The sequence below is a fragment of the Anas platyrhynchos genome, chromosome 13 (assembly GCF_047663525.1).
Source record: "Anas platyrhynchos isolate ZD024472 breed Pekin duck chromosome 13, IASCAAS_PekinDuck_T2T, whole genome shotgun sequence".
Classification (NCBI taxonomy): Eukaryota; Metazoa; Chordata; class Aves; order Anseriformes; family Anatidae; genus Anas; species Anas platyrhynchos.
In genome coordinates this window covers 2442961-2470666 of record NC_092599.1, presented here as the reverse complement: position 1 = coordinate 2470666, position 27706 = coordinate 2442961, and the positions used below count along the sequence as shown (strand labels likewise).

The 27706-nt window shown below is 40.6% G+C and overlaps 1 protein-coding gene across 5 annotated transcripts in view; it reads left to right on the top strand.

Annotated features, from left to right (window-relative positions):
• LOC101793345 (contactin-4) overlaps positions 1 to 27706 on the top strand; it is a 295254-nt gene that overhangs the window by 175462 nt on the left and 92086 nt on the right. For all 5 annotated transcript variants that reach the window (XM_038185894.2, XM_072044289.1, XM_072044290.1 and 2 more), the window contains 3 exons: positions 2027 to 2153; positions 3216 to 3391; positions 24275 to 24370. In XM_038185894.2, the coding sequence (XP_038041822.1) occupies positions 2027 to 2153; positions 3216 to 3391; positions 24275 to 24370 (399 nt within the window). The remainder of the gene's footprint in view (positions 1 to 2026; positions 2154 to 3215; positions 3392 to 24274; positions 24371 to 27706) is intronic.

Below are 27706 nucleotides of genomic sequence, written 5' to 3'. Positions count from 1 at the left end.
GAATTTTACCATTAGAAAATTAAAATGTATTTTAATTCTTTTGTTTTCAAATCCATTAATATAGTACTCAGAGCTATAATCTTTATGGGCCAGATTGTAATATTCTTTCTCACAGTAAATGAATCAGCGCAACTGGTTAAGGAGTCGAGCAGCCCTGGGTCTCAGAAACAAGTCAGGATTTAATCATCTAGCCCTCTATGCTTTACGGTTATTATTATCTTTTTCTGCCAGCAACAGTAAGTTGCACACAGGTATAATTTAAAGCTAGAGATTATGCGGAATGTGTTTTGAATAATAGATGAGTCTCAGTCAGATATCGTTAACATATAATTAAAAATAAAGATAAATACAACTGATATGACTATATTCTTCGTACAGTCTCTTTTGTGGCAGTACCTGAGGGAGGAGACATGGGAAAGGTTGCTCTATTATAATCTTCCTGGCAGAGTCTCTCTGAAATCATCCTGTGGAAAAGACAGAATTTTCTCCCCGGAGTGCAGAGCTGTTGTTCCATCTCCTGATACACCCGGCTGGCTCCCCAAGCATCGCGGGGCTGCAAGGGCTGTTCCCAGTCATCCTCACCGTCCTCCAGTCAGGAAGACACATCTTCTGTTCATTCATGTTTCTTTCTTACTTTTTGGTACATCCTATCATCTTTATATTTTATTTATTCTTTCTCCTCTGACCTCCTACACCAACAAATTCCCTGCATGTCCATCCAGACGGACTTGCAGCCCCACAGCAGCCTGTAGTGCCGTGGGCTCACGTCCCTCCTGGCCACGTTAGGATGGGTCATGGCATGAGTGGGTGCTTTCCAGCTACCTTGCTCCATGGGTGGATTGATGTCAATCACTTGTACTTGTGGAGAATGCTGTTAGCCAGGCTTTCTGGTGGCCTTTGATGTGTACCCGGGAGAAACGAGCAGCATTTGGAGTGTGGCCCACTGGGCTTTATTCATCTCTGTCTAACGTAATTCCTAGGAAATGAGTTCAAATGCAGATATGCATTTCAGGTCCTTTATCAATACACTTTTCAGTCAGAGAGCATTTTTGGCAGGAAAGTCTTACAAGAAGAGAGGTTTTGGTGAGGTTTTTGTATTTTCTGGTGTCATAGGGATCAGCAGTACCAACTACTTGGGCTTCTTCCCACAGGTTTGATTCTGCCACTTCTGTGCTAGTTTTGCCCTCAGAAGCAGAGATGCCAAATACAGCAGGAGATGAGAAATAAAGTATTTTGAAGCCTTTCTGTGCTTCCAGTTACTGTTTAGATTGGAGGGGGGCAGAAGCAGGAGCTGTGCCTACCTGGTGCTTGGCTGCTGCGCTGCAACACAGTGTGATTGCTGTTGCCAGGTACAAACCCTGCTGATGCTGCTGCTTATCTTCTTGTTGCTTACGGTCACGATAATGCTGAAATGGGTGGCCGGAGGAATAAAATCAATAGCATTGTGTAACGTGGCAGCTGTGTGCTTGAGGTGGTGAAAGCCAGGATGCTAAGCGAGGCCACGTCCCCTCTGAGATGCTGCTGTGCAGCTACAGCCACCAACTGCGAAGAGTGTTGAGTCCTTGGATGGCAGATCCAGCCCTGCTGAGGGATTTTCTGGGGAATTGTACCTGCTGGTCAACATCCAGATAACGTGTTGTGTGGCTGTGTTTAATTGTGTTGTTGTTTTTTTTAATTTACAGAGAAAATTTTCAGTTTTTAAAAGTGAAGCTTAAGCATTTCAATTTTACTTGAGCTGTGTTAGAACCATAAGACCGTGCCTGTTCCCATTCCTTGAGCTTTGAGTAGAATTTCAGTCTGTCCTCCAGTTAGTGTGCAGACGTCTTCATGAATGTTGAATCCATGCAATGTCCAATGGCTTTTGAAAAAAAAAAAACAACATCTGGGTTCTCTAAAGTCAAGCGTAGTTACAGCTTCTTTTTAGGGTGAGTGGTAGCCAGTCTCTTTCTGCCAAGGTGCTATTTTAGCTTCTGATGCATGGAGATTCCTGCAAGTCTCTCTCACATTTTTCTTTTCATTAATACAGACGACAACACACTGCATGGGCCAGTTTTCCTGCAGGAACCCAGCAGCATGATCTTCCCATTGGATTCAGAGGAAAAGAAAGTGAAGCTGAACTGTGAAGTCAAAGGAAATCCCAGACCAACTGTTGGGTTTGTTGAATGCTTAACTGCTCCTTAGCACCATCACTGCGCTACGGTCATGTCATCCTGCAACCTTTCTCCTGCACATGTCACCCAGTCTAACTCAGCTGTGCCCCTGGGGTTCTTACAGTGCTGATACCAAAGAAAAAGGCACCAAACATGTGCTGCAACACAATTGCAAAATTTGGTTCAAAAAAGTTATGTAGGGACTATAAATCATGTTGGCTTCCTCATTTGTCCACACACATGGACAAAGCTCTCAATGGTTTTCAGCTTTATTAACTGCTTTGAGGTCCTCATGAAAAAAAGATGCTGCTGTTCTTGTTCTACACATCCACTTGGGCTGATGTAAATCATTTTGGTTGATCCCCCCTCTCCCACCCCACCTTTTAGTGCCTTTCTTATTGTTTTTAACCAAAGTAAAGGGCACTTTGAAACCTGTGGGAGCATTAAGACCTCAGCCCACCTGCTGCCTTCTGCCATGACTACTTGATGTAGCAGGCTGTTGTTTTGCTCATGCAAAAATATTCCATTTTTTTTCTGCATAGGTTCAGGTAGAGGGAGCTGCTCTGAGGCTGCGGCTCCCTCGCATGCTCCACGGCGAGCAGTGGGGATGACAGTTGCTGTAATTGGGGCAATGTGGTGTTAGAAATTCTCAGTGCCCCAGTTAGTGAAAACATCTGCTGTGAGTGAATTTTCTTAAATTTAAAAACAAACAGCCAGCTTAAGTCAGGAGAGGGAAAGAAGCCTCTGTGGGCTTGAACAGTTTAAAGATTCTGTTTCTGGGACTTCCTCTCGCAAAATGATTAATTCCAAAGAGCAGCAGCACTTGCAACAACTACAGAAACATTAATCATATCAGGGACTGAAATATATGTCAAGGATATTGCTTTTTCAGTTACATACTAGAATATTTCAATACAGTGCAAGAAACTTAAATTTTTCATGCTTTTTTTTTTCTTGAGTAGTCAAAGATGTTTTAAATCTTTATTTCCTACATGTGGTATTTTCAAATACACAAGAGTACCCATTAATATTAGCAGGATTTAACTTTGGCATTTTGTACTATAGGTGGAAATTAAATGGGACCAATATTGACATCGGTATGGATTACCGCTACAGTGCAGTGGAAGGCAACCTGTTGATCAATAATCCCAACAAAACCCAAGACAGTGGAACGTACCAGTGTGTAGCAACAAACCCGTTTGGGAGGATCGTTAGCAGAGAAGCAAAGCTGCAGTTTGCCTGTAAGTACCAACTGCACCGCAGCCTCGGTTCTTGCAGCTTCCTAGAAGTATGAGAGCAATGCCTGCCTTTCTGACCTGTTCTGATCTGTTCTGTGTTATGCTCTGAGCTGTTCATGGAACAGAAAACAGCTGGATCAAGAGGGTAAATGTGTGTGAGGAATGGGTGTCTTGTTTTATGCTCACTTAGCTGTAGTATGCGGGGTACAGTGTCTTTATTTCTTGAGAAAGGGACCACCTGGCAAAGTAGCTGGTAAATGGGGTTTCACCATTGATTTTTCACTCCATGGAGAATTAATGCTTCAAACGCTTTTAAAGGGGCATGCTCTTTGTAAAGAACAAATTCGCTGTGACATTTTTCATAACTCTTTAAGTTTCAGTAGTTAGGCACAAATACTTGGAGGTACAGCTGATATTTGTACCCGTGTACATAAAAAGGAAATCAGAGGCTGCTTCATAGTTATTTGGGGTTACATTCAGCATTACAGCTTCTCATCAAAAGCTAATGATAACAGAAGACATACATGTAATTCTTAATGTGAATCAGCATCATAAGAAATTAGGAAAAGCTGTTTTGGGGTACAGGATAGGGTCCATAAGAATGGGCAAATGATAGCAAAATGGGCAAATGAAAACCATCTGTTTTCTCACCTAGTCATGAAGGGAAAGGCAGACAACAGACACAAGGGCTTATTCATCTGTCATCTGAGTGATGCCTCTGTGCCATTGTCGTGGGAGGGGCGTACACAGCAGCTCAGTAGTTACAGCAGGACCTACTATGGAATATCCGTGCTCAGAGTTCAGGAGATCAAGGCACGCCCTCACAGACATAAAGACATCAGTGGTGGGGAGCTGGGTGTTGAGTTTAATCCCAAAGATGCTTTTGATGAACTAGTAAGAGAAGCTTGTGTGTTCCATCTGAAAAAAAGAAAAAAAAAGGCACCAAATCCAAATAAAAGGATAAAGATGCCAATAAATGCCAGCTTCACACAATACAGAAAGGTGATTTGTAACAAGAAATATTACTGTGCATAAAGTCAAGTCCTCCATTTCCACGCATAATTTACAATATATTGTCAGTTTGCTTTTGACCTGCTTGTGTTTGTCCATGACTGAAGATGCATTTTCACTGTGGATGGGTAATGAACAGCCTCCTCAATACCAGTCTGGTAACTCCAGATTTCAGTATGTCAAGGTGATTGCTTCATAAATACCACCTTGGTCTACATCTCGAGAGACTACATTTTCTTGGAATGTCCCCTCTTACTCATTGTGGCCTTCTGCTGGCTATCAGGGCAAGCTTTTGAAGCATCATCATTTAGAGCTAAGCACTTCAGCACCCCTTTGGCTGGGATCATACTCTTAAAAAAAAAAAAAGTCAGTCATGTAAGGACAAGCCAGGTACCAAGTTCCAGCTCTGTAGACACTGGTCATTGGTTTCAAAGTCCAGGATGGGGAACCAGGAGAGAGGATCCTGATGTTGTGTGACTCAGTGGCAATACATTAAGACTCAGTGGCAATACATTAATTTCCTTGCATGTTTAAATGAACTAATTAACTAGGAGCTTGTAAACACAGAGGATCCTGGGGGGGGCGGGGAAAGAGGGGAAAAGAAAATCAACCTTCAACATTTTAACTTTGCTTCAGATACAGAACGTTTATTAAATTCTGATTAATTTATCTGTCTTGATGAATGGTACATCTGGCAATAATCTTGCAGGTTTTCTAGATGACCAAAAACAAATTGGGTTTGACTGATTCTTAATTAAGATTGAATTCAAAAACAAAGCTTATTCTTTTCTAGTTAAAATAATGATGGCAAACCTCAACAAATTTTCAATTCCTGAAATTTATTTTACATTACTAAAACTGTATAATCAGATTAGAAACATTTGGATTAAATTAAAAATAAAATGGCATTTATCAGACTAGGTTCTATGCTTTCACAAAACAGCTTAGACATTTTAAGGTGTGTAATCAAAGGGACTGCAGCCAGAATTAGCTGAATTATGAAATATGCAGAGCATATTCCAAAAGCTCTGCCTCTAAGAACCAATAAAATTAGGCATGTGTGTTAGTAATGCTTGTTTTTCAGCCTTGACATCCAAGACATCAGGATGCAGGAGTGCTGCTTGCCCCTGAGTGTTTTTATTGCAAATATTACTATTTTTGCATTGCCTTTTGTAGGTTCTGGGTGGAACAACCTATAATAATGTGTGTGGGGAAGCCCCTTTCTAGCCACTGCACAGCTCTGCTAAGCCTGTTTGCCCTCAGAGAGCCTGTTTGCTCTCTCTGGACTTTTCCCTTTTAACAAGTTATTTTCTCTGAATTTGCCCCCTTGTGCATCACCTGGATCTGCTGAAAGCCTGTGGCAGCACATGCAGGCTCTGCCCCACCTTTGGCTCCAGGACTGAAGATGGGGTCTTGTAATCCTCGTTTTGTTGCATGTTATGGTTTAGCTCTGGAAAAACATTTCGTTAGAGACTCACGACTGTGTTTTACCAGTCCGTAGCTTCCCCATTCATCCGAGTGAGCTGTTATTTTCCAGCCTGACCCATGTGCTGTGTGATTTTTGTTTTCTCAGTTTTGTTTCTGAGGAAAGTTACTGCAGGTTCTTCTGAGACTGGTGTCTGGGGGTTTGAGATTTGTCTTTTTCTTCTCTCAGGGGGTTAAATTCTCAGTCCTGGGGCATCATTAATATATGTTCGTTCGTTCTTCATGTGCTATATTATTCTTCTCTGGCGTCTTCGCTGAAGATTAAACTGTGATCCAGCTATTCAACCTCCTGTGCAGGTCAGAGAGGGTCACCAATTTAATCCCTGAAATATGTATTTAGGTTACAAACTCATTACGATAAAAGTGCTAATATTTTCCTCCAGTACTTGCTTTGTGATATATCATTTACATTTCAAATTTGTTCTTTTTTTTTTTTCCTCCTATGTTAGATGCATCTGAAATTCAGCATATTTTCAGAAAGGGAGGAATCTGCTTTGCCACGGTAACAGAATATCGATTAATGATACCCTAAATGCTGTGCTTATACCAGCAGAGGTTATCACCAAATAAAAAAAAAAAATAATAAAATAAATATTTTTTTTAAAAAAAAGGCTTTATACTCTGAGTATGGATTCTAATAACGGCTTTTCCAAAATGATATATGAAAACACAGCTGAACTAGATTAAATTATGTGCTTTTTATTTTAGGGTATGGAACTTAGCTTGACAATTTTATTCATTGTACAGTGGTTTCTGTTTGGAAATAACACTGAAATCAATAGGAAGTTATGCCTGGGAAGAAGTGCAGCTCTCAGGCTGCATTTCAGAGACGTACCCACTTGTTCAGACACATGATTAAAGTTGTTTACTATGGCCCAGATCCTGCTTCCGTTTAAGTTGAAGATAAAACTTGTATTGATTTTTAGTGGCACCAGAGTTGGACCATACCTCTCAGAAAGTGATGAATGGGCAAGTTGTTGTTCCTCATTTGCTCTGGCACGGCTTGAAGGTGCTGAGCAGCTCTTAGCTGTGGGCAGGAGCCTGGTGCAGCCCCACGCAGAGCAGCATGTGGTGGGCAGGACGTGCTCCCAGTGAATGTCCCTGCCAAATTATTTCTCCTGACTCAGAAATAATTTACAAAATGGAACATTAGTGCACACAGGTGCTGAAGGTTGCATTTGTGCCCACATCTACGTAGAAACAAACTCACAAATAGAGTACTGGGAAAGGCTGCAAGATTTGGCCATCCCAATGTGAGGCAGCATCAATGCCTTCCCTGAGCTTGTTCTACACAGTGTTTGCAGACCAGACGTATGTATTTGGAAGACTGGGCAAAGGAATACTCAATAAGATTTAATTTGTTCATTTCATTTATTTTGCTGCACTCCACCTTTGCCCATTTTACCTGCTGAGCAGCTACTACCGATTGTCTGGAGGACACGCATGCTCCATGCACTGTGCAGGTAGTGGCCTAAGGGCTTTCAAGTCCATTCCTCCCTGCTTCTGTTGGCCTCTGAATGTGAGAGCTGTCTGAAGGAGTGTGCTTTTGGGACACCAAGTCACAGTGTCTTCCCACCAGAAATTTCTTTGCAAAAGTCCCTGACCTACCACCGTGTGTCAATGACCATGGAAAACTGCCAGTTCCATGTGGCTTGTGACCTGCCTGGTATCCATCCCTGTTCCACTTAGGGAAGGAAAACAGGAACTGCTTCTCAGCTTAGCTGGAAATGGAGCTTGCAAACAAATTTTCTGAAAGTCTTTTTTTTTTTTTTTTCACAGTCGGGACAGACATTTTGTTGAAACTTGCTTGATAGGACTTCGTATTTTAAATGTTAATAGAACCTGAGGTTTTATTCCAAAGAATTTACTGATTTGGAGTTTTCTTTAATCCTGTAACTTAACAGGTTCACCCTAATGTAGCAGCTATTTTCTGCAGCTGGTAAAATATTATTGCATGGGTGGGAGATTAGCAGAAATGAGACCCCAGGATGGGGGAGCAGCCAGCTGAGTCCTGCCCTGGGGGTGCTGGCCTGGACCAGCAGCAGCACACAGGTGCAGGGTTTTCCCTGGGCTGCAGAAAGAGGAGAGAGACAGCATGGAAAGGGAGCAGCCATCTCCTCCGGGTCCAGCAAGAAGGCTGAGTTTGTGTGTGGAATTTAGTTCAAGCTGTTCCACTGCGTTTGAAGATTACCCTGTGCCTGGAGGGACGGACCTGAAGGTGGCCATCCCCGAGTGCTGACGGGGCAGCAAGCCCAGTGCTGCCTTTTTATGCATTTTTCTCTTGAATTGTTCAAATCGTTTCTAAAAGCTTTAACTTTCTTTGTTGCCCTGAGTACATCTTTAACTGCAGGGAATCAAACTATTGTTTCTGAAAACTGTTTCTCCCCCCACTTTATTGAAGGGATTTGTTTTATAGAAGTGTTTCTGTGGAAATAATTGTTATGCATGAATTAGCAGATAGGACTCAGCACTGTGCAGTGCAAACGGTAGCAGAAAATACAATAATAATGCAGTTGTAATGAGAATACTTTGGGGCTTTGACCTACCATCCCAAAATAATTTCGTTATGACGGTAGAAAAAGAAAATTACTCCCAACATTACACTGAAAAGGATTTTTTTTTCCGTATTCCCATTGCTGGAATAATTCCTGTTATATCTTGCACCCAAGCAAATCCCATAATTTTTGCTATTAGTTGCTAAGAAACAAATTATAATTGCTGCTCAAATTCTTTACTGTTGTACCCTCTTATTGCCCTGAAGTGCATTCATTTTCTTTTTGAAGATTAAATGATCAATGAAGTAATTCTTTCAAGAACAATTAATAAGGAAAACATATTCAGAAAACCACCAAAGTATCTGCGTTTTCCTGGCTAAACAAACAAATGCAGCAACAATTGCATTGATTGATCAATGAATTGATGCACTTCTGCTCAGCTGAATGAGGCATTTGGCACCCAAATTAAATCATTTCCACAGTCGTTATTAATATCTGAGCGTTGAGAAAGCACGATGTGCTTTAAACCTCCTGGAAATGAAGAAGAATGGGGTGCGGGTTGTTTTCTCCAGTGTCAGACCACAGCTGGGGCAGTGAGCATGCACTCCTGGCACAGGTATTTCTGTGCTTGTTTGGAGCCTTGGCTTCAGGTCCGTGCCTCCTCCCACAGGTTGGATTTTTAGTCTGGGTGCTGCCTCCTATTCACTTTAAGTTCCTCCTGATACTTTTTTTAGTTCTGGGTCCAATAAATAAATCTGCTTTGGTACAGATTCTATGGTAAGAGAGTTTTCCTTTAGCTTCTCACCCTTCCAAAAGGAACGGTAGTTTTGTAGCTCCTGAAACTCCACCGGTAAAACATCATTTCAGAGCTTGCAGGTTTACTTCTGTGCCAGAGACACCCATCTCCCCGGGCTGCCCCAGTCCCACCAGTGTGGCTGTGATGTGATGACCATCCCCACCTTCTAGCACGCACCCTTACCCAAATGAAGCTGTAAGGCTGCAGCTTCTAAGAGCACAGGCACAAGCTATTTCTGGTGTCCCCCTTTCTGCAAAGGTATACTGCAGCAAAAATATAATTACAAAGGTTAATGCAGCAAAAATATAATCCCCGCTTCTGCAAAGGTATAATGCAGGTATAATATAATTGTATAGACAATTAGCATCTGGGAGCTAGGTATGAGAAATCTGGCTCAAGAGTGTCTCTTCTTGCATACAGGTAAATAATCCCTGGTTCCTCCTCTGTTTTTTTTGTTGTTTTTTTTTTTTGTTAGTTTGTTTGCTTGTTTTCAAGGAAAAATAGCATTTGTATCAATAAAGGTCTTATCCAAACTTGTGCACCAGTAGTGCATGGGCTTCTAGGGCTGGGTTTGGTGTGACACACAGTGCTCTTTAACACGGAAACAAGTAAATCAATTTGAGTTATTGTACGTGCACAAATGTTTCTTTGCTAAAACCCAAACTCAGCTGTGTGAAGTGCGGCTACTGCCATCAGAGAATCAGCTCACCACCTCCACACCTTTGCCACACAGTCTCCGATGGGACAGAAAACTAGGTTAAGCCACGGATAAGATTTTCTTCTTTGTGTTTTTTTCTTTCTTTCCTTTTTTTTTTTTTTTTTTTTGATGATGAATAGGACCAACAGGGAGTACGTAAGTGAGGATAGAGATATAACCTACTTTACTTTAATCTGTGATAGAAGGGCCCTTGCCATAGAACATAGGATTCCTCTCAGCTATGTTTCTACCCGAGGGTTATAAATAAGATGAATACATGATTACTTAAAACAGTGGCAGGGCATTTGTAAATAATCAGCACACCTTCTCTCAAAGCTGGCTTTCTTGCCAGGCTTCACAGCTCTTCTGGGAGTGCGATCCTGGCTGCACCATGCATAGTGCTGCTGCAGGCAGTGGGGCACAGAGCAAGAGCCCTGTCCCACGGGGACACCTCGCCCCCAGCACCTTCAGTCCCAGCTTGCTCACAGCCTGGGGTTTCCTCTGGTTTAGAAATTCAGGGCGCAAGGCACAAGCAATAGGTCTCTTCCATCCCTCTCAATGTTTATTAATTTTACCTTTAATATGTAAAATAAGCAATACCGTACATTCTAAGTCTATATTTATCCAGATACCTAGGGGCTGGATCTCTAAGGAACAAATGTAGACGTAGTCATTTGTTGAAACTGAATGTGGACCTGGCTTTGATCGCAGTTTGGCATGGTCCGGTGATGTGAAGGTTACCCTGCAGAAAGATTTGCTGTTACCTGAACTCTCTAATCTTGAGAAGATTATCTTTGCTAAATCATGCTATGAAAAACTCAGGCTGGGCCTGGAAGGAAATAAGAGAGATTTCTCATTTTCTCTGAAGTTCTGAATAAAACAGTGAGTATTCAGGTTCTTAGCACAGATAGTTGGGGCAATTTAACTTTTAAATCAAATAGATATTTCTGCATTTGAAGATCTGTTGACCTGAGGCTTAATCAGTCCCATCGACTTTTCACCTTTTAACTTAATACCACCGTTCTCTTTATGGCCTTGATACGTAGGTCATAAAGAAAAATGCAGAGCTCCTACAGAAAGCTTAAGGGGAGATCAGGACTTGGTCTTTCTTTTCCTTCTCTCCCCTCGGCTTTGTGCAGGACCTGATACTGCTCCATTTATCAGCAAAATCCCCTGGTCTCGCTCTCCCTCTTGAAGCCCTTACAAGTTACCTGTGTAAGCAACAAAGTGGTCATGGACCCTTTGGTTCTTTACCATTGGATTCTTACAGAAACAGTGGAAGTCACCTGAAATCTGGCCTCTTTTTAAAAGGCTAAGAGCCACTACTATAGGAAGCTGTGAATATTAATGTATCCCTAGCAGCTGTATTAATCCTCTGAATGGGGCTATATTTACAGAATATTTTTCTATTTTTTAATATTTTTTTCCTTAAATAAAAGGGTAGGAACAGCTGAATAGTTATGTAGATATTATTAGAGTTTCCTTTTGGCATAACTTCAGACTGTAGCCCAGCTATCTTCACTGAGTACAGCCTCACCTCTGCAAATCATTGATATCCAGTTGGTTTGTTCTGATGACAGCTAGAAAGATGCATAAATTACAGAGGAAAATAAATCGTAAATTTAAATTACTATTTTGACAATAGATGAAATAGCTTCAAAATGCAAATGTCAATATAAAGCAGTATCCTTACGAGTGCATTGACCCTGCAGGGATCTTGGTTATCTGGTGAGACTGAACCATACTTTCTTGAAAAGATAAGATGGTATATAGCCAACTGAAACCTGTACATTTTAAAGTCTTCCCCTCATGACTTGTAGATATTTATTAGAGTTGATCAGGATATTTCCTTCAAATGTTAATATCTTAAAATTTTCATTAAGAATCCCATAACGACCTTGCCTGTAATGTAGTCTTAAAAAGCCAGAGCAGAGCTGGACTCTCTGCCTGCACTGATGCTCCTGATTTTGCATGCGCAGCCACAGGAGCCATTCTTCTATCACACAATGGTGAGATCTGGGCATAGTCTCCAGGAGGAGTAGTCGCCACCTTCTCTCTCTCTCCATTGCAAAACTTAGAAGTATGTTGGGTCAGTGAACCTTTGTTTTCTGGGCAATATAATGAGGCGTAAGCCAAGTAAGCAGCTGTATAAGTACATGCAAAGAAACTAAGAGGTCTTTGTAATATTCTTAATTATTAAAATGACTTCTAGTATTGTCTCCACTTTTGGATCTAAAACTCCTCATCTGTCAAATTAAACAATGTTTATTTATTTATTTACATATTTTGAAGAAATAATTATGATCCTTATTTTGATCTCTACTAATTCTGTATCGATGCAAAATAGCAGTTCCAGGATCCCTAGGCACAGCCTGTACCCAAAGGTGGACCCCATCACTGCAAGAAAGCTTGTTTCTGCTGATGAGATGCAAGGCCAATGTCAAACAGTTTTAGTCTAGAGGCTGCTTTTCATTGTGTTTTTTTCTTTCCCATTTTCCTTGTGTAAAATAAAATCAGGGAGTCAGTGTTGGCATTCAAAGAACAGTGGAGCTTTAAATATGTTTGTCAAAAATTCTCCTGTTAGTTTTCCTGTCTGCAGCAAATGTGACTGCCATCTCATAATTCATTAGAAGTGAGAGATGAACAGAATGAAAAAATCTCTCTTCTCTAAGTAGTGCTGCCTGGCATAATAATGTATCTTCTCACAGGCAACCTGAGCAACCGTGTAACCTCTGAAGACCAGAATCTCTACAGGGTAATTTTTTTTGTTTGTGTTTCTATCAAGTAAAGGGAAGCTTCAAGATCAGCAAGCTTGTGTCATATTATTTTGCATTATTTAGGGGTCTGTATTTGCATTCATTTAGCTGCACAAAGTAAGAAGGCACAGCACAGCACGGTCCAGTAGGGAGCACACAAGGTGTCTGCTGTGTTAGCGCTCAGTTACCAAGCTCAAGGGGGCTGTGCAGTATCTCCTGCCTGCCGCTGATGGCAGTTCTGATGGCTATTGCAGAATCTGTGCTGGAAGAGCATGTGCAAATATTGCATTGTTTTGCTAAAAAAAAAAAAAAAAAATCTAGCAGTAAACTAATTCTGTTCAAGTTAACCCAAGGGAAAATATCTGCGCAGGTTTTCCAGATTAAAGTAATAAAATTTTCTAAGTCCTCAGCATTTTGACTCAAGCAGAAGGCTTTCTTCAAAATGAATGTTTGAAATACTTCCTGTAGAAGGATAGTAAACAGGCAGTTTTTATTAAAAGGAACGTAAAGTCAAGGAGGTGTTTTTTTATTTTTTATTTTTTGGTAACATCATAGCAAAGAGTAATTTTATTTGAGAAGAGAACAGTGGACAGCTTGGACAGCTTGCAGATATTTATAAGAGCCTCTGTTCAGTATGATGAGTGGCATAAAAGAAGGTTAAAAAGCACTGGGGCTGTACTGTTGCCTATTCAGGGGAAAAGATGAAATCCCAGCAAGGTGCTGAGGCCGCAGCGTGCCACGAGGAGCCGTCCCAGGGAGGACAAGCAGCTCAGGCGTGATGTGATGGAGGAGGAAACGGTCCAAGCGCTGCGCGGGCATCCGTGACTTGTGCAGCTGTGTTTTGGCCAGCGGCACTTGTAAAGCTGCAGGAAGAGCTCTCGCAGTCGTTGAGATGCAAGGTAAAAGCCCGAGGAGAAATTGTAGCCATGCGGATAGACAAATCAGTCTGTGATAGATGGTGGTCAGAAAGACTTGGCAAGATTTAAACACAGTCTCAATATGAGAACCCAGATAGAGATGTCAAAGTCCAAGATGATGCATAGGTCAGAGATCTGAGTGACAGGCAGGGCGGGGAGGGCTGGGGAGGAAAACAAGCTGTTGGCTGGCACGTATTTCATTCTGTTTTTCTTGCTGGCTCTTCATATTTTACTTGTCTCCTGCAGACTTAAACAGACGTTTGACTTCAGTGGGGCTGGTCCATGTTCTTAAATAAAAGTCTCTGCAGCATCTCTTTTCAGAGCACACGGGCAGGCTGCTGCAGGGCAGGGGCTGGGTGTCCTTGTTTTGTGCCCTCTCCTGCGGGCAGCCCCACTGCTGGCAGATCTCCCTTCCAGGAAGGAGTGGGAGAAGCTCAAATCTGGTCTAGTGTGTAGCCCTGGGAGCTGTGGGAGAGGCTGATGAACACGTACATCCAAACACCAGATATTTCCTTCTGTAATCGCCAGCGTGGCTATTCACAGAGCCATTCTCCCTAGCAGGAGGCAGCGTGCCTCCTGTACAAATGTGTGGTTTCAGTTCAGGATTGGGAGTCCTCCAAGTACACATCTCATGTCCCTACAGCAAAGGCTTATCTGAGAATTTTTGCATCTTGTGAAAACGCTACCCATTTCTGTTCAGGAAAAACAGGGAATGTAAAGGTCTGGAAGTCCAAACGGGACCTGGTGGTTTGGTAAAACAGGCAGAGCAATGTTAATGCCTACAGTAATAAAGTCCAACCTGAATTATTTTCCAGAGGGGAGGCAGGCTGGGAGAATGACAAGATGTTTACATCTACAACTTTTTTTTTTCTCAGTAAAGTAGAAATCCCAGTGAAAATTCTGTTCTAAAGGTCAGATTAGAAAGCTTTCATCCCCAGACTTGTAAACCATTTCTCAAATCAGTGACTCTAAAAATTATTCATTCAAACACCAGCTCTTAAACTAAAATTCTATTAAGCTCTGTATCACAGGGGTTTTTATTCCAAACTGCACAGCCAGCTGTGTAGTCCTGACACAACAGCAAGGACATGGGCAGAAGAACTTAATCTTTGTGTATTTGTGAAAGGGATGACATAAAACCCTGCTTTTAAAAAGTCAGGCACAGGTTTTATAGAGACAGTGTTTAGAGATATTAGAGCCATAAATATCAAGAGGCAAATCTTGTCAAGTGTTTCAAGAGCAAAAAGCTTTAATGCTTTTGTGGGTGCTAGTCATCAGTTAAAGTGCTTTCAGCCTGCCTTCATATAGACAGGCTATGATTTCTTCAAACCAATGTCCTCTAAAGTCTGTAATTGATTGAGATGCACTAGAATCTCATCTTCAAGACTGTATTATGGGCCAAATTAGCATAGTTTATAGCCTGCATCCAATGAAGTCATATTATTCCATGGACGGCAATGCAAATTACTTTTTTTTCCATCTGGTTGTGTATTTTATCCAGGATATTAAAGAGTGCTCTGTTGTATGTGTATTAGAGTTAGGCAAATTTGATGAAAACAATTTGGAAGAGGGCTTATGTTTTGGTAGAAGGGTCTTTATTCAGTCAGAACGAGGAAGATTTAGCCAATCCCACTGGTCACTGTTTTGTTGAATAAGGTGTTGTTGCCAGCCTGTTCAGAATCCCCTTGCCATCACATCATATGGCCCTTAATCAAAGAATTCCAACTGACTTTGATTCAAGGACTGAATATGACCTTAAACATCAATCTAATTTTTAGATTGCTGGGATCATATTAAAATTATATAAGGGGTATGAGAAGGAAAACCACGTTATGCTCTGTAAATCTCTTTCAGTCATGGTTGAAAATTGACTTTAGGTGTCTTGCTTGTATGTGTGTACATAAGTGGATTTTGAGTTTCTTTCACGTAAATTAAGTAACTACACCTTACCTATGTCATTACAGTATTTCCCATACGTCCTGTTGTTTGGGAGCTCAGTGCATGGTTGTTCAAAGTTTGTATGAAGTTTAATGTATATAATGTTTTTGTATGTGTATGTGTTTTTTTCCACTAATGGAGACCCCAAATTATCAGTGAACAAATTTTTTGTTTTGTTGTGTTTTAGTTTTCTAGTGTGCCAATTCTTAACTTATCAAATTCATTTTTAACCTTTCAAGTTTCTTGTATCCTCATTACAACCAAACCTCAGGGGTGGAATATGAAACCACACACTCCGTGCAATTTATATGGGAAAAGATTCATGCGGTCTAGCTACTACTGCTGCATCACTTGCTCTTTATTCACTGATCACTCTCTCTGTTATATCCAAGTTTTACTGTATACGTTTTATATAGGTTGGATTCTTGTTTTTTTATACTCAAACCCACTTTTGCTTAGTCCCAAGGTTATATTCCATTAATGAAGGGTAGCTGTGGGTTTCTACAGATAGCTTCTAGACCGGTTTGCATCCTGTGTCTGCATCATCAAAGCCTTTCAATTATCTCGTGTTTGTATTTTTGGGTTCCCATGTTACAATCCTTTGTTTTTCCTTCAATTGTATGCATGCTCTATTAAGGTTCACTGAATAGCTCACTCTATAAAAATAATAATCCGTTTGAAGATATAGATAAACACACAGATAAAGGTATTATGCTTGAGTAGCTGCTTGCTATTAACATCAGCTCACTACAGCAGTATCACTGATGTGTTACCAAATTTGCTTACAGAGATCTCTAGAGATAGACTTTAAGTCAAATACAGCACCACAGAAGCCACTTTTTCTTTTTTTTTTTTTTTCTCTAAGCCTGAATATTAGTCATGTTTTCCTTTGGAAATTAAAATTCAGTGATGTATAAAGAAGTGATTGATGTATGTATGTTTTGGCTAGAGTATAGTAAAAGGAGAAATAGTTTCATATCAGTTAAACAAGAATGAGAATAATAGATAAAAATAGCATTGACAGCACTTTTCTAATCATTAGGAAAAAATCTTAAATGTAATGACAAAGGGTTCACTAATGGTGTATGAGTTTTTGACAGTATGCCATTCAAGGAGATGTACAGCAGTGCTTCTTTCTACGTGATATAGTCACAGAAATTGGCTTTCTAAAAGACATGCAGACACCTGTCACAATCAATTTGAATCATTTTCTGTTCGTATAATTTTCTATAATATTTTTGTTTTTTGTTTAAGAGTTTGTTAGATCTAAAATAGCCTTCTTGCATAGAGTTCTCTCTTAATTTTGGAACTGGCATAATTATAAAAGTACTTTGGATTCTAAAAATATGCTATGCATTTAAGAAAAAAAAAAAAAAAGCCTAAGAAGGAAAAACCATGGAAACACTCCTCTGGCAAACAAAGTAAGGCAAAACAGAGCTTAGCTTTCATAAAAAATAGGGATCTCTCTGTCAAATCACCAATGACCTGAGACTTGCAGCTCCTAAGGGAAGCCTCATTGTTTCACTCTTGTTTCCAGGGTGTGCTGAGTTCAGCAGCTGAATTATTTCCGTGTTGTAGCCAATAACGGGAACCAAATGGACCTTGTGTACACACGCTGTAAACACTCTGCTTGGGTAAATACCTTAAAATAGAACAATCAGTGGAGCTATAAATGAAAATGGATATAAATACTAAAAGCACAGGTCTGATATTGCACTACTCCCTGCTAACCTTGATATAGGGAAACTTAAGAGAAAAAGGAGCTAATCTGCTCCTGCTAACTTGTTGGTGCTTTGATGTCATCTGCGAAATCTTTCTTTGAAAGAGCAAACTTTGATTTCTGAGACTTATCGAGTAATCGCTTAGAAAAAGGACTTACCAAATTTCATTTTATCTGAATTTCATAAATAAAGTACAAACACAAGTAAGTCCTAATACAGGATAAAAGGTTACAACTCTTGTTTTGCTCATAATTGAATCTTCCTTGCTCTAAAGACTGGCTTTTGTACTTGAAATTTGGGGAAATTTTTCATTACTCTAGACAAAGTTGGATAATTGTTACTCTGAAATCCATATGTTTTCGATTAAAATGTTTGTATGCCATTTTCTGAGACAAACTACAAAGTCTTAAGGGGCTTTGGATCATTTCAAATTGTTTAAGCTTTTATTAAACCACATTTGAGGTTTTGGAAGGAGGTCATTCAATTCAATACCCTGCACAAAATGAAAAGGTGATGGGATTAAGGTATGGGGACAGCTGCTGCTGGCATGTTCTTGGCTCTTGAATGATTTTGAGGAATAAGAGTCTGAATTAGACTGACATCAGTCACTGTTACCTGCTTATGCTGTGTTACTAGATGCTAAGGCAGACTGTTACTGGAGGTCCCAGAAAAATCTAGTACCTGAGGGAATGGCATGGAGCTGTGACGGGGAGGGTCAGGCTGGGTGTTAGGGAAAGCTTCTTCCCCCGAAGGGTGGTCGGGCACTGGGACAGGTTCCCCAGGGCAGTGCTCACAGCACCGAGCCTGCTGGAGTTCAAGGAGCGTTTGCACGATGCTCTCAGACATGGGGTCTGATTTTTGGGTGGTCCTGTGTGGAGCCAGGAGTTGGATGATCCTGGTGGCTCCCTTCCAACTCAAGACATTCTGTGATTCTGTTCTATGATCTGGTAATGCAACCAAAACTATTCAAGTTCATATTAAAGGAAGGGTGTTAGCATGTACATGCTAATAGTGTATCACACTCATGTACTGTCTTTTTGTTACATGTCAAGTTTATGTACAAATGTCAGCTAATTAGGCATTTTTAAGACAAATACTCATCATTAGCAGAGTGCAAACTTTGACACTGAGAAGTTACGTGACTTTCCCAAGGTTGTGCAATTGCTAGTATAGAGTCAGCGGCACAAATCAATGTATTTTTCACAGATTAAATACATGTCCCTTTATACTCGTGTGTGTCCATGAAATCTGATTGAGAAGTGACATTGTGGAGATAAAGTTTAAATGGTATCCTCACTCACTCCTTGAATGAGGTCTGATTAAGTGTTAAGTACGCTAACCTGTGTGTGTTTCTGCTAGACTGCCCTCTGAATGGTCTCCTTTATGCACTGAAAACATTGCTAATCTCTTCCTCATATAGTACTGAAGTTACTGGAGCTTTTACAATATTTTCTATTTTCATTGGAGTCATTGGTTTAGTTTTGTGCACTGCAAATAGGCTTTGGCAGTACATTGACCTCCAGAATGAGAAGTACTACTATTTCCTTCCTCAGTAATTTCTCTTGATCAATTTGGCAATCACCTAATAAATAGAGAGGATGTCCAAACTAAATAGGGAAAAAACAACATGCAAGGGAATTATTTTATATATCTAATATCAGATCTACAAATATCTGATCTTAATTATTTTAAGTCACGTCATAATAAAATTGGAGAATTTTTAATTGTTGTTTCTCTTTTTCAGTCCTAAATAATTACACATTAGGAAACAGGATTGTGTGTAGTTCTTGAACCTCAAAGGACACAGGAATTTATATGCAGACAAATTTATGTAGATTTTATGTACCTACTAGAGTCGTGTTTTTTCATTGTTTACATTTTAATGATTGTATCACATTTTTATTGTCTAAAGTAACTTTTAATTATTTTTTCCTTTCATTTAAAGATAACCACTTAGTAGAAATGTGCAGGCCTGCAGTTTTATTGTATCTGTATGAGTGTATGAAGAGAGAGGCATCATTGGCAGTCAGTATTTTGCTGCCATTTGATGTGGTTTCAATGATGAGTTTATGAACAAAACACAGTGAATTGCACTTTTTGCTCACTCAAATGACCTAGGATTTTTCAGGCAGATGCCTGCTGCGTTGATTAGTCAGGGTAGGTTTACATCCTTATTGCATCTGCCATACTGTGCAATTTTCTTTTTCATTCTATGAATAGAAGAAGTATTTCTTAATGGTTGTATACTGCCTAGTGCCACAAATATGGATCACTGAATGAACACATTTTCACCAAAAGTGCATGCAGGGATCCTGGCTCCAACAATATATCTTTCTGCCCATGTGAGCAGTCCTTGATTCTGGTCATGTATTGTTTGTTTAACGTGTAAATATTTTTATTGAAATTAAGGTTCCTTTCTGTCTTGATCTAGGCAGTGAAAGATCACTGTAATTGAAACAATTCCCACCCTAAAAAATTTAATTAAATTTCAAAGATGCCTGCGTGCTAAAACTTAATGAACTTATCTCTTCCAGGCATTGTTTTGCTTCATCTTGTTCTCTCCCTTCTGTTTACTGATGCTCAGTGCATTATATCTAACATTTAACTGTAAAGTCTGAAAATGAACATGTCTTTTATTTCTGTTATGAGGTATTTAGTACCCTGTGGGGAGCTTGAAATAATTAATCGTAGCGTGATTATTTTCAGATTTCTTGCGTACTGTTTTGCCAAGTCCCAGGAGCCCACCTCTGGGACTCCCAGGTCTGTCAGTGGGCATCAAGCCACCAGACCATCACCCTGGCTTCCAGACCTCCTCCTCCTCACCAGCGTTTCATGCACCAGACATCTAGAAGGATGTAGTGCCCTGTAACATAGCTCCTATTTATCACTGCCATATTTCCACCAGTTTATCCCTAACTGAACCTGGCTGCGTAAGTGTGATAAAAGTTACTGTTTGTACATGCTCTAGAAAGGTGATCTTGATCTGCAGACCTCAAAGATGCTGAACCCTCTGCTTTCTGTTGTAATTTATGCCAGCAGCTGATCATCATCACTCACAATAAGCCTTACAGAACTTCTGTTTCCATGACTTCGGCTTCCTAACCATTAGTTTTTGTTACATCCTCCTCCACTAGCAAACACTTGAGGAGATAGCATTGTCTCTTCATGACAATACTTATGCAGGTAAACCAGAAATGTCTTGCTTCCTTTTGATAGAGTGACCTGTTCAAGGCTTTCACTGCCTCCCTCCCAAATCTGAAATTGTCTTTTTTCCTATCGTTGTCTATATGCTCAGCAGCTTTTCAAGATCTTGAATTGTTTTGTTTTCAAAATACGGAGCAAAAATATTTGTATCAGTGGACAGTGACTGCATTGACAATGTACACAGGGGAAACAGATGAACAATAAGGTGTAGAAGACTGTAACACAGTGTAGGTAGCATGGGGAGCAGAATAAGGACAGGTATGGGCAGTGACCAGCCCTGCTGCAGCATGTGCTGAACAGCCCCATTGCCCCGGGGGTTCATTGGCCCCAGCGCAGTGGGCAGGTCCAGTAAAAGGGCACCTGCAAACCTCAGCCAGATTTCCCAAGTCTCCTCATTCTGCTCAGGTGTGCTTTTTGATATAAAGAGTGCTGGTATCGAGAGAAACATGGAAGTATGATAGTCCCACGTCAAGCATTCCTCCAAACTAGTAAGTGTGCCAAGAAGTCGGGCAGCCTGCTGGCTTGTAAGTCTTCTAGGTTTTTTGGTGTGTTTGTATGTTGTTGGTTTTTTAATGACATATAAGAACAAAAATCTTCACATGTAATCCTATCCCAAAGCCAGGATCTTTGGGTTTAGGGGCAAGGCGAACTAGAATGTGGTTGAGGCTCATCAGGGAGACACAAGCAACTAAAGCATTTACATTGTAGTTCAGAGTCATTCTCCAGCTGCAAGGGTTCTTTTTTTTTTTTTTTTTTTTTTTCTGCTTTACTGTCCCATTGATTTTTAATGTCAGAAGTACACAGAATAATTTCTTGCTACTCTCCAGGCAGGGCACTAGACAACCGCGTTTCCTTTGGAAGACGATAACAGAAATAGGAAAAAAAGTGTTAGAGTGTTACTCCTGCAAGAAAGCTTCCTGTGGGGAGGTATCCAGCAAGTGCGTTTAACTTTTGTCTACTAACCAGTTTTACCTCCGTGTATGGGGAATTCAACTGTGCAAAATTTCAGCACAATATTTTGCACCCATTTGAGCAGAAGCTTGTAGGAAATGTTTTTGTCCATTTTGCACAGCATGTGAAAGCAGAAGAACCTCTTGAATCAGCACATCACTGATCTGAACACTTTGCAACCATTCAACAATACTGATACAATTCCTAACTTCTCAGAAAAGATCGCATAGCAAGTTGATGTTTAAATGAAGTTTCTTACTAATAACATTTTTCAAATGTAATTATGCTATTATTAATTCATGTTACTATTTAGGTATTGCACAAATAAATTTAAAGTGTGGATTTCAGAAGGCATCAGAATAATCAGTCCAATCAGTTTGATGAGACATTAGCCTTTCTTATAATTACCTTAATCTTGCTAGTTTATTCAGAGACAGATTTTTAGCACATGCATGAGGCTTTTTGGAATTGACAATTGACTTTAAAACTCAATAGTTTGCACCAGGAATGATAATGATGAATGCTCTGCTTTGTTTGCTGCCTCTAATTGATTTTGACCATTCTTCCATCATTTCCTAGTTGTTCATCCACACAGAGGGTTCTGTTCCTAGTAGCAGCTCTTTTCTTGTCATAAATATATGGCTGTTTTGTCAACAAATGGGTTATTTGTTCCTTGCAGAAAAAGTTTGAGGACTAGATTTGCATTTAGACTACTGAGTCATGCACTTTCTCTCCACGCTATTATAATTGGGAGTTGCTGGGTCACCAAGCAGGTGCTGTTTCTTATGATTGGTAATGAAAGACCTCTCCCACTCCCTCCCCCGTGATTAACTGAAGCGTTCCCTAGAGCACTGTACAAGTAGGCTTAACCATGCGGGCTGAGTGGATGCAGTTTTTTTTCCTTCTTACCTTCCAAAGCAGACCTGCATATGGCTCTTTTAAAATTTGTGCATGGAAACTGAATCCAGTCTCTAAATGGTGTGTGTATGCATATATGTGTGTATATGCAGAGGGCATAATGGACGGAGGAAAACAGTTACAGCTAAACACCGATATGAAGAATCTTCCATATTATATATTATTTAACTCTAATAAATTCTTCTGTGATTGTCTGCTTTATTCTCTCCCTTATCTATATGCTGTGTCATAAATTGCTTTACATGACCTTGAATCTTCACGAGGATCTGCTGCTTATATATTGCTCTGCCTAGACAAGAGTCTGAGCAAACAGCTCACACTTGTGAACTTGCTGCTAAATTGATACCCAGATTACATTTGGACCAATTCTAAACTCATCTAGTTTTGAACCTTTTGTGTGAACCCATTTTGCCCAAGTAGTTTGATTATACAACAGAGCTGGCAGCTGATGCAGGCAGCACCATGACCTTGATTTGGTCAGCATTGCTTCTGTCCATGGATTGAAGCAGAATTTTGGACTGGTTCTGTTTTCATGAGTAGTTCACTGCAGTGCAGCATCTTTTTAAAGTCTCCCTCAAACCACAATATTTAGCCTCTGAAATGCAAATGAAAAAGCTGAAATTATAATGAGATCCCTGGAATGATGAAACGTAGAGCATGAGGGCATGACAGACCTGTGCTGGAAATCTCATGATGACTACTAGCACAAGAAAATTTCTACTTGTTGATTCCAGTGTAGCTCCCTTTTTGCCTGGATTTTGTCCTGGATTTGACTTCAGCAGGACATGTCCATGAGCAAGGTTTCTAAGTACTAGCATTAGAATAACAACTGATCTTCATGACAGCCCAGCTCTTTCAGATTGGTTTGTATTTATGTACATGATTAATTTACCATGATGAGAGTGAAGGTTGCAAGCACTGCCTGCGCACATGCGGCATGCTCAGCTCCAACTCAGGCCACTCTGAGGTGGTGGCCTGCATACTAGTCAGTATGAAACAAAATTTAAATTTTTTTAAGTATGCACACCAGTGCTTAAAAAGTAATAATTAAAAAAAAAAAAAAAAAATCAAGAGTGGATAAAAATCAAGGCTTAATTTTTCACACTTTTAAAATTATAATGATGTTCCTACTAATTCCTGCTGTTAAATATTTATCACCTATGTTTCCTCTTGTTCCCAACTGCACTAACAGGTTCGCAATCACCAAACCGTGGCTCAGCCACACGGAAAGCAGAAAAAAATGAAACCTGAAATGCAAGGGACTGTTAAAGATAAAAGGCTATGAAAGTGATTCAGTGTGTTACTGCTCCCACAGCAGCCAATGATGCTGATCAATAAGTGGTGCCGCTGCTCAGCTCACAGAGCATCACCTCATCATTTAATAGCAAGTTTCTTGAATTCAGCAAGCAAGGCAAGAGAGGGAGCTGCATTTTTGCAGTACATGGCCCCTGAAGGAGAGCAAAGGGAGAGAGGTGGAAGAAGGAATTGAATTTAATTAAAGCACTGCGTGGCTAACATAGTTATTAACAGGAGACTTCCTTATGGGAAAGGAAGGGTTTCTACACATGGGTTGCAAGGGCATCCGTAACAAGTCTCCTAAAGGGAAACAGAACTGGGTTATAATGTAATTGGGGGCTGTGATCGTTTAAGGCAATAGTTCTTAAATTTATAAGAAAAAACTCTAGCAGCATTATGGGTTGGTGGAGTTTTCTCTGGATGTTTCTTCTGCCCTGGGTAAATCAAAAGCTTTTCCCCTTACCTTGAACAACACCTTGAAACTTGTGGAGATGTTTTCTGATCTTTTTGTTGCTTTTTTGTTCGTAGCTGGCTGCCACAGCAGCCTTCTGCTGCACTGTAGTCCACCCAATTCCCATGAACTTCTCATCCAAGCTGATGCTCACTTTGTTTCCCTGTCACACAGCAAAGTCCTAATGAACCTTCTGTCCTCATTAGGAAAAAAACAATTCCCTTTAAATTATTTCTTTCTCTCTTGGCAGATCTCGAAAACTTCAAGACCAGAACAAGAAGCACTGTATCTGTCCGCCAGGGCCAGGGCATGGTGCTGTTGTGTGGACCACCACCTCATTCTGGAGGTAAGGCTGTTTACTTCTTCTGCTTTGAGGTTTCAGTGGCAATTTGCAATGTTTTCATTCTCAGGCTATGTTTCAGAAAGTTTAAAGAACAGCTCTGTGGTGGTGCCAGTCTGAATGGTTTGTTCTGAGTGGTCGTGCTAAGCAAACACTGAGGGAGATCTCCCACTGCATATGAGGGCAGAGAAAGCTTATGCAAACTAGAGCAGTATGGTATTGGGAGAAGGCATGGCCAAGATCTTGTGGAACGTGGAACTTTCAGAAGCCTTTTTGTATTTGACCTCTGTGTGTGTGTATCTTCTGAAAAAAAGGTTGAAGGTTGTTGTTAGAGTTACTTTTGTACATAATCTTTTCATTATAATTTTAATTTTTCAGACACTTGTCACTGTTTTTGCCTTGTGGGTACTCAGCTTCTGTTAGTGATTGTCCAAGTCTAATACAGTGATTTATTTCTGGATGGCAGTACATATTTTTCCTACTGTTTTTATGAGAGGAAGAGGCAAGGCAGAGTGGTAAGGGAGAGGAGCAAATACCATGCTAATAAATTACATAGGGATCCTGCAGGCACTGCAGTATTTGCTGTTGATGCTCATGCCCCCACCTGTTTTTTCTGGAAATCATAATCTGAAGCACCAGACAGAATGATGGGCAACCCCACTACCAAAAGTCTCTGAAGATATGCCACTCTGCACTATCATTTTTGTCTGACGACATATTTAAATCCATTGGAATTATAATAGATCGGTATTAACTGTAACTCAAGGCTCATTGAATGTCTGAAAATACAGACTCTGTGCAGAAAACTATTCAACCTGTCTTCTCTTGATAGTCGCTGGTATCTCTTAACACCAGAAAAAAAAAAAAAAAAAAAAAAAAGGCAGATTTGTGACTTTTATGGAGAAATTGAAAAGCTGTAGTAGCAGACAGGCAAAAAGAAACCTGCAATGTTAGAATGGTCTTACTGATGTGTCCTCTGTAGACCATACCGAAGTTGTGTTTAAAAAAAAAAAAAAAAGATTTATTTATTCCCTCTTAAAATCTTACTAAATTGTCTTTTTTGCACCTGTCACTTCTTATGCTCACTTTTTAGAACAGGGGAAATGGCATATATGTCTTAATGTATAATGAAGCAATTATTTCAGTGCAGTTTGATCTATACAGGTTTAAATACCGGTACCATATTTAACACAACAACTCTTTCAACTGAGCATAAACTTGTCTTTAAATGTGGCAATCCTATCTTGTGGCAAGTCCATGTCTTGCACTGTTATGCCCAAAACAAAGCCTTAGAGAAGCAGTCAGCCCATTGTGTCTCCCTTCCTCGTGGCTGCCGTCAGGCCTGGGGGCAAGGCGTGTGGAACCGCACAGCCTGCAGCTCAACAACCAGCCCCAGCACCGAGCTGGTCTATCAGAAGGCATTTCAGTATATCATCAGCAAGTGGTCGTCTTCTGCAGCTCTGCGTCCCTTTTAAAGAAATTTGCAATCATGCTTTGAAATCTGTCTGTCCTCTTCCTTGCTTGTCAGCCGGACAAGAATTGCCTCGCGAGCCGTTTGCCATTAGGCTGCTTTTTGTGCTCAAATGCAACAAGACAAGCGCTTACAGAGCTCCCCAGCCACTCTGACCAGCTGGCAAAGGCCTTGTCAGGGCAGCCAGAGTGCCACCGGCACACAGCAGAATGAGGAAAGGGCCTAGGTCTGCAGGCGTCGTGACCCATGAGGCCTGCTACCACTTACACATCAAGAGCTGGAATTGTAAACATTCTCAGGGGAACCTGACCCAAAAGCTCTTTGGAATGAGGATAAAGCCCATTCAGCAGAGCAAACAAATGTTTTACAGTACTAAATGTGTTGGCCTTTGAGTTGTGTGGTACTTTTTTATAAGGCATGTTTCAGGTGCCAGCCACTAGTCTCTGCAATGGGAAACCTCACTATTTCATACTGTAGGGAAGGAGCTGTATGGCAAACATACCCACCTACTTCATTTATTCAGCGAGGGCCTCCTTCACTTTTGGCTTCAGATGTTATTTCTCCTATTAGTTCAGGAGATTATCATGAGAGCTTCAATATCTCACATTTCTGATATTCATTACTTGAAGGTGATCCTTACACCTGTAATGCCAAACCCACAAAATTACTCGTTATTGCATCACATAACTTTTATGAGAGTGGCTCCTGTATTTATTAGGTATACCCCAGAATTACGTGCCCTCTGGTCTGTGTGGATGGAGCTTGCCACCTCCCCCCCCCGAAATGGGTCTCACTGCAGCACCTCATTAGGAAGCTGCCAAAGCTAGATAAAAAACACCGAAGATGGGTTGTGGACCAGCCATAAACTCATCTGGAGTCTGTGATGCTATGGGAGATGTCATTCAGGAGGAAGAGTTGATCCAAGTGTATTCACTGATTATGCACACTCTCCAGAAAGGCCCCAAAGTTATTTCAGATTTCTGCAGGAAGGAAAGAGCACCTTGCAGTGACAGAGAGGTGAGTGCATTTCTGGAGTCCAGACAGGCAGAAAATTGAAGGGTAATTATTTCCTGTTGTCATTTGGATGGGAGATGTCTTCCTACTTGGCCACATTTTAGTGCCTGCTTTAATTCCAGCTAGAAAATTATCTTGTTTGTATCAAGCCAGATCCACAATTAGTCTAAATTGATACTATTGCAATTTTGTACCCAAGCTGGGCTGGGTACTCCCATGGTGGTTTACTGGTTTGCATAGAAAGTATTTCATGGAAAGTCAAAGTAGCTCCAGGTAATTGAGACTGAGACCTTTGTTCTGCAGGAATTAATCTTCTCTGTGAAAATAATTTCATTTTCTCTTCCTTCCTCCTACTCCTTCCTTCCAAGTTGAGAAATAAGGATGAGTTTTAAAAGTCACAACTGCAAAGTTAATGCTTTTCAATCATGTGCATCGCATTTCTGTCAGCCAACTGTATGTCTCCCAGTGTAATAGAAACTATTTGGTCTCTAGCAGTTATTGCACAATTACCACAGCTATCTCCTATTCCAGCTCTGGGCAGATGGAGCTTCATAAGAGAATATCAGATATCACTGGAAACTAACTGTATGTTGGAAAATGACGGTGTTTCATTGGCAGCTTCCATCCCAAGGGTCCAAGGCAGTGTTTGCAAAGCTGTAGAGATCAGTTCCTCCCCATGCCCTGCTATGCCACCTCTGGGATATAACGTTGCAACTGTTTAACATGGTGGTGCAACAGCAGAAAACAGTCGGGCTAGAAGTGAGAAATAATACATCTAGTTGAAAGTGTGAGTGGCATTAAGATGGAGGAAATGCAATTACTTATTTTGGAATTTGATTAGGACAGAAAAGCTGACT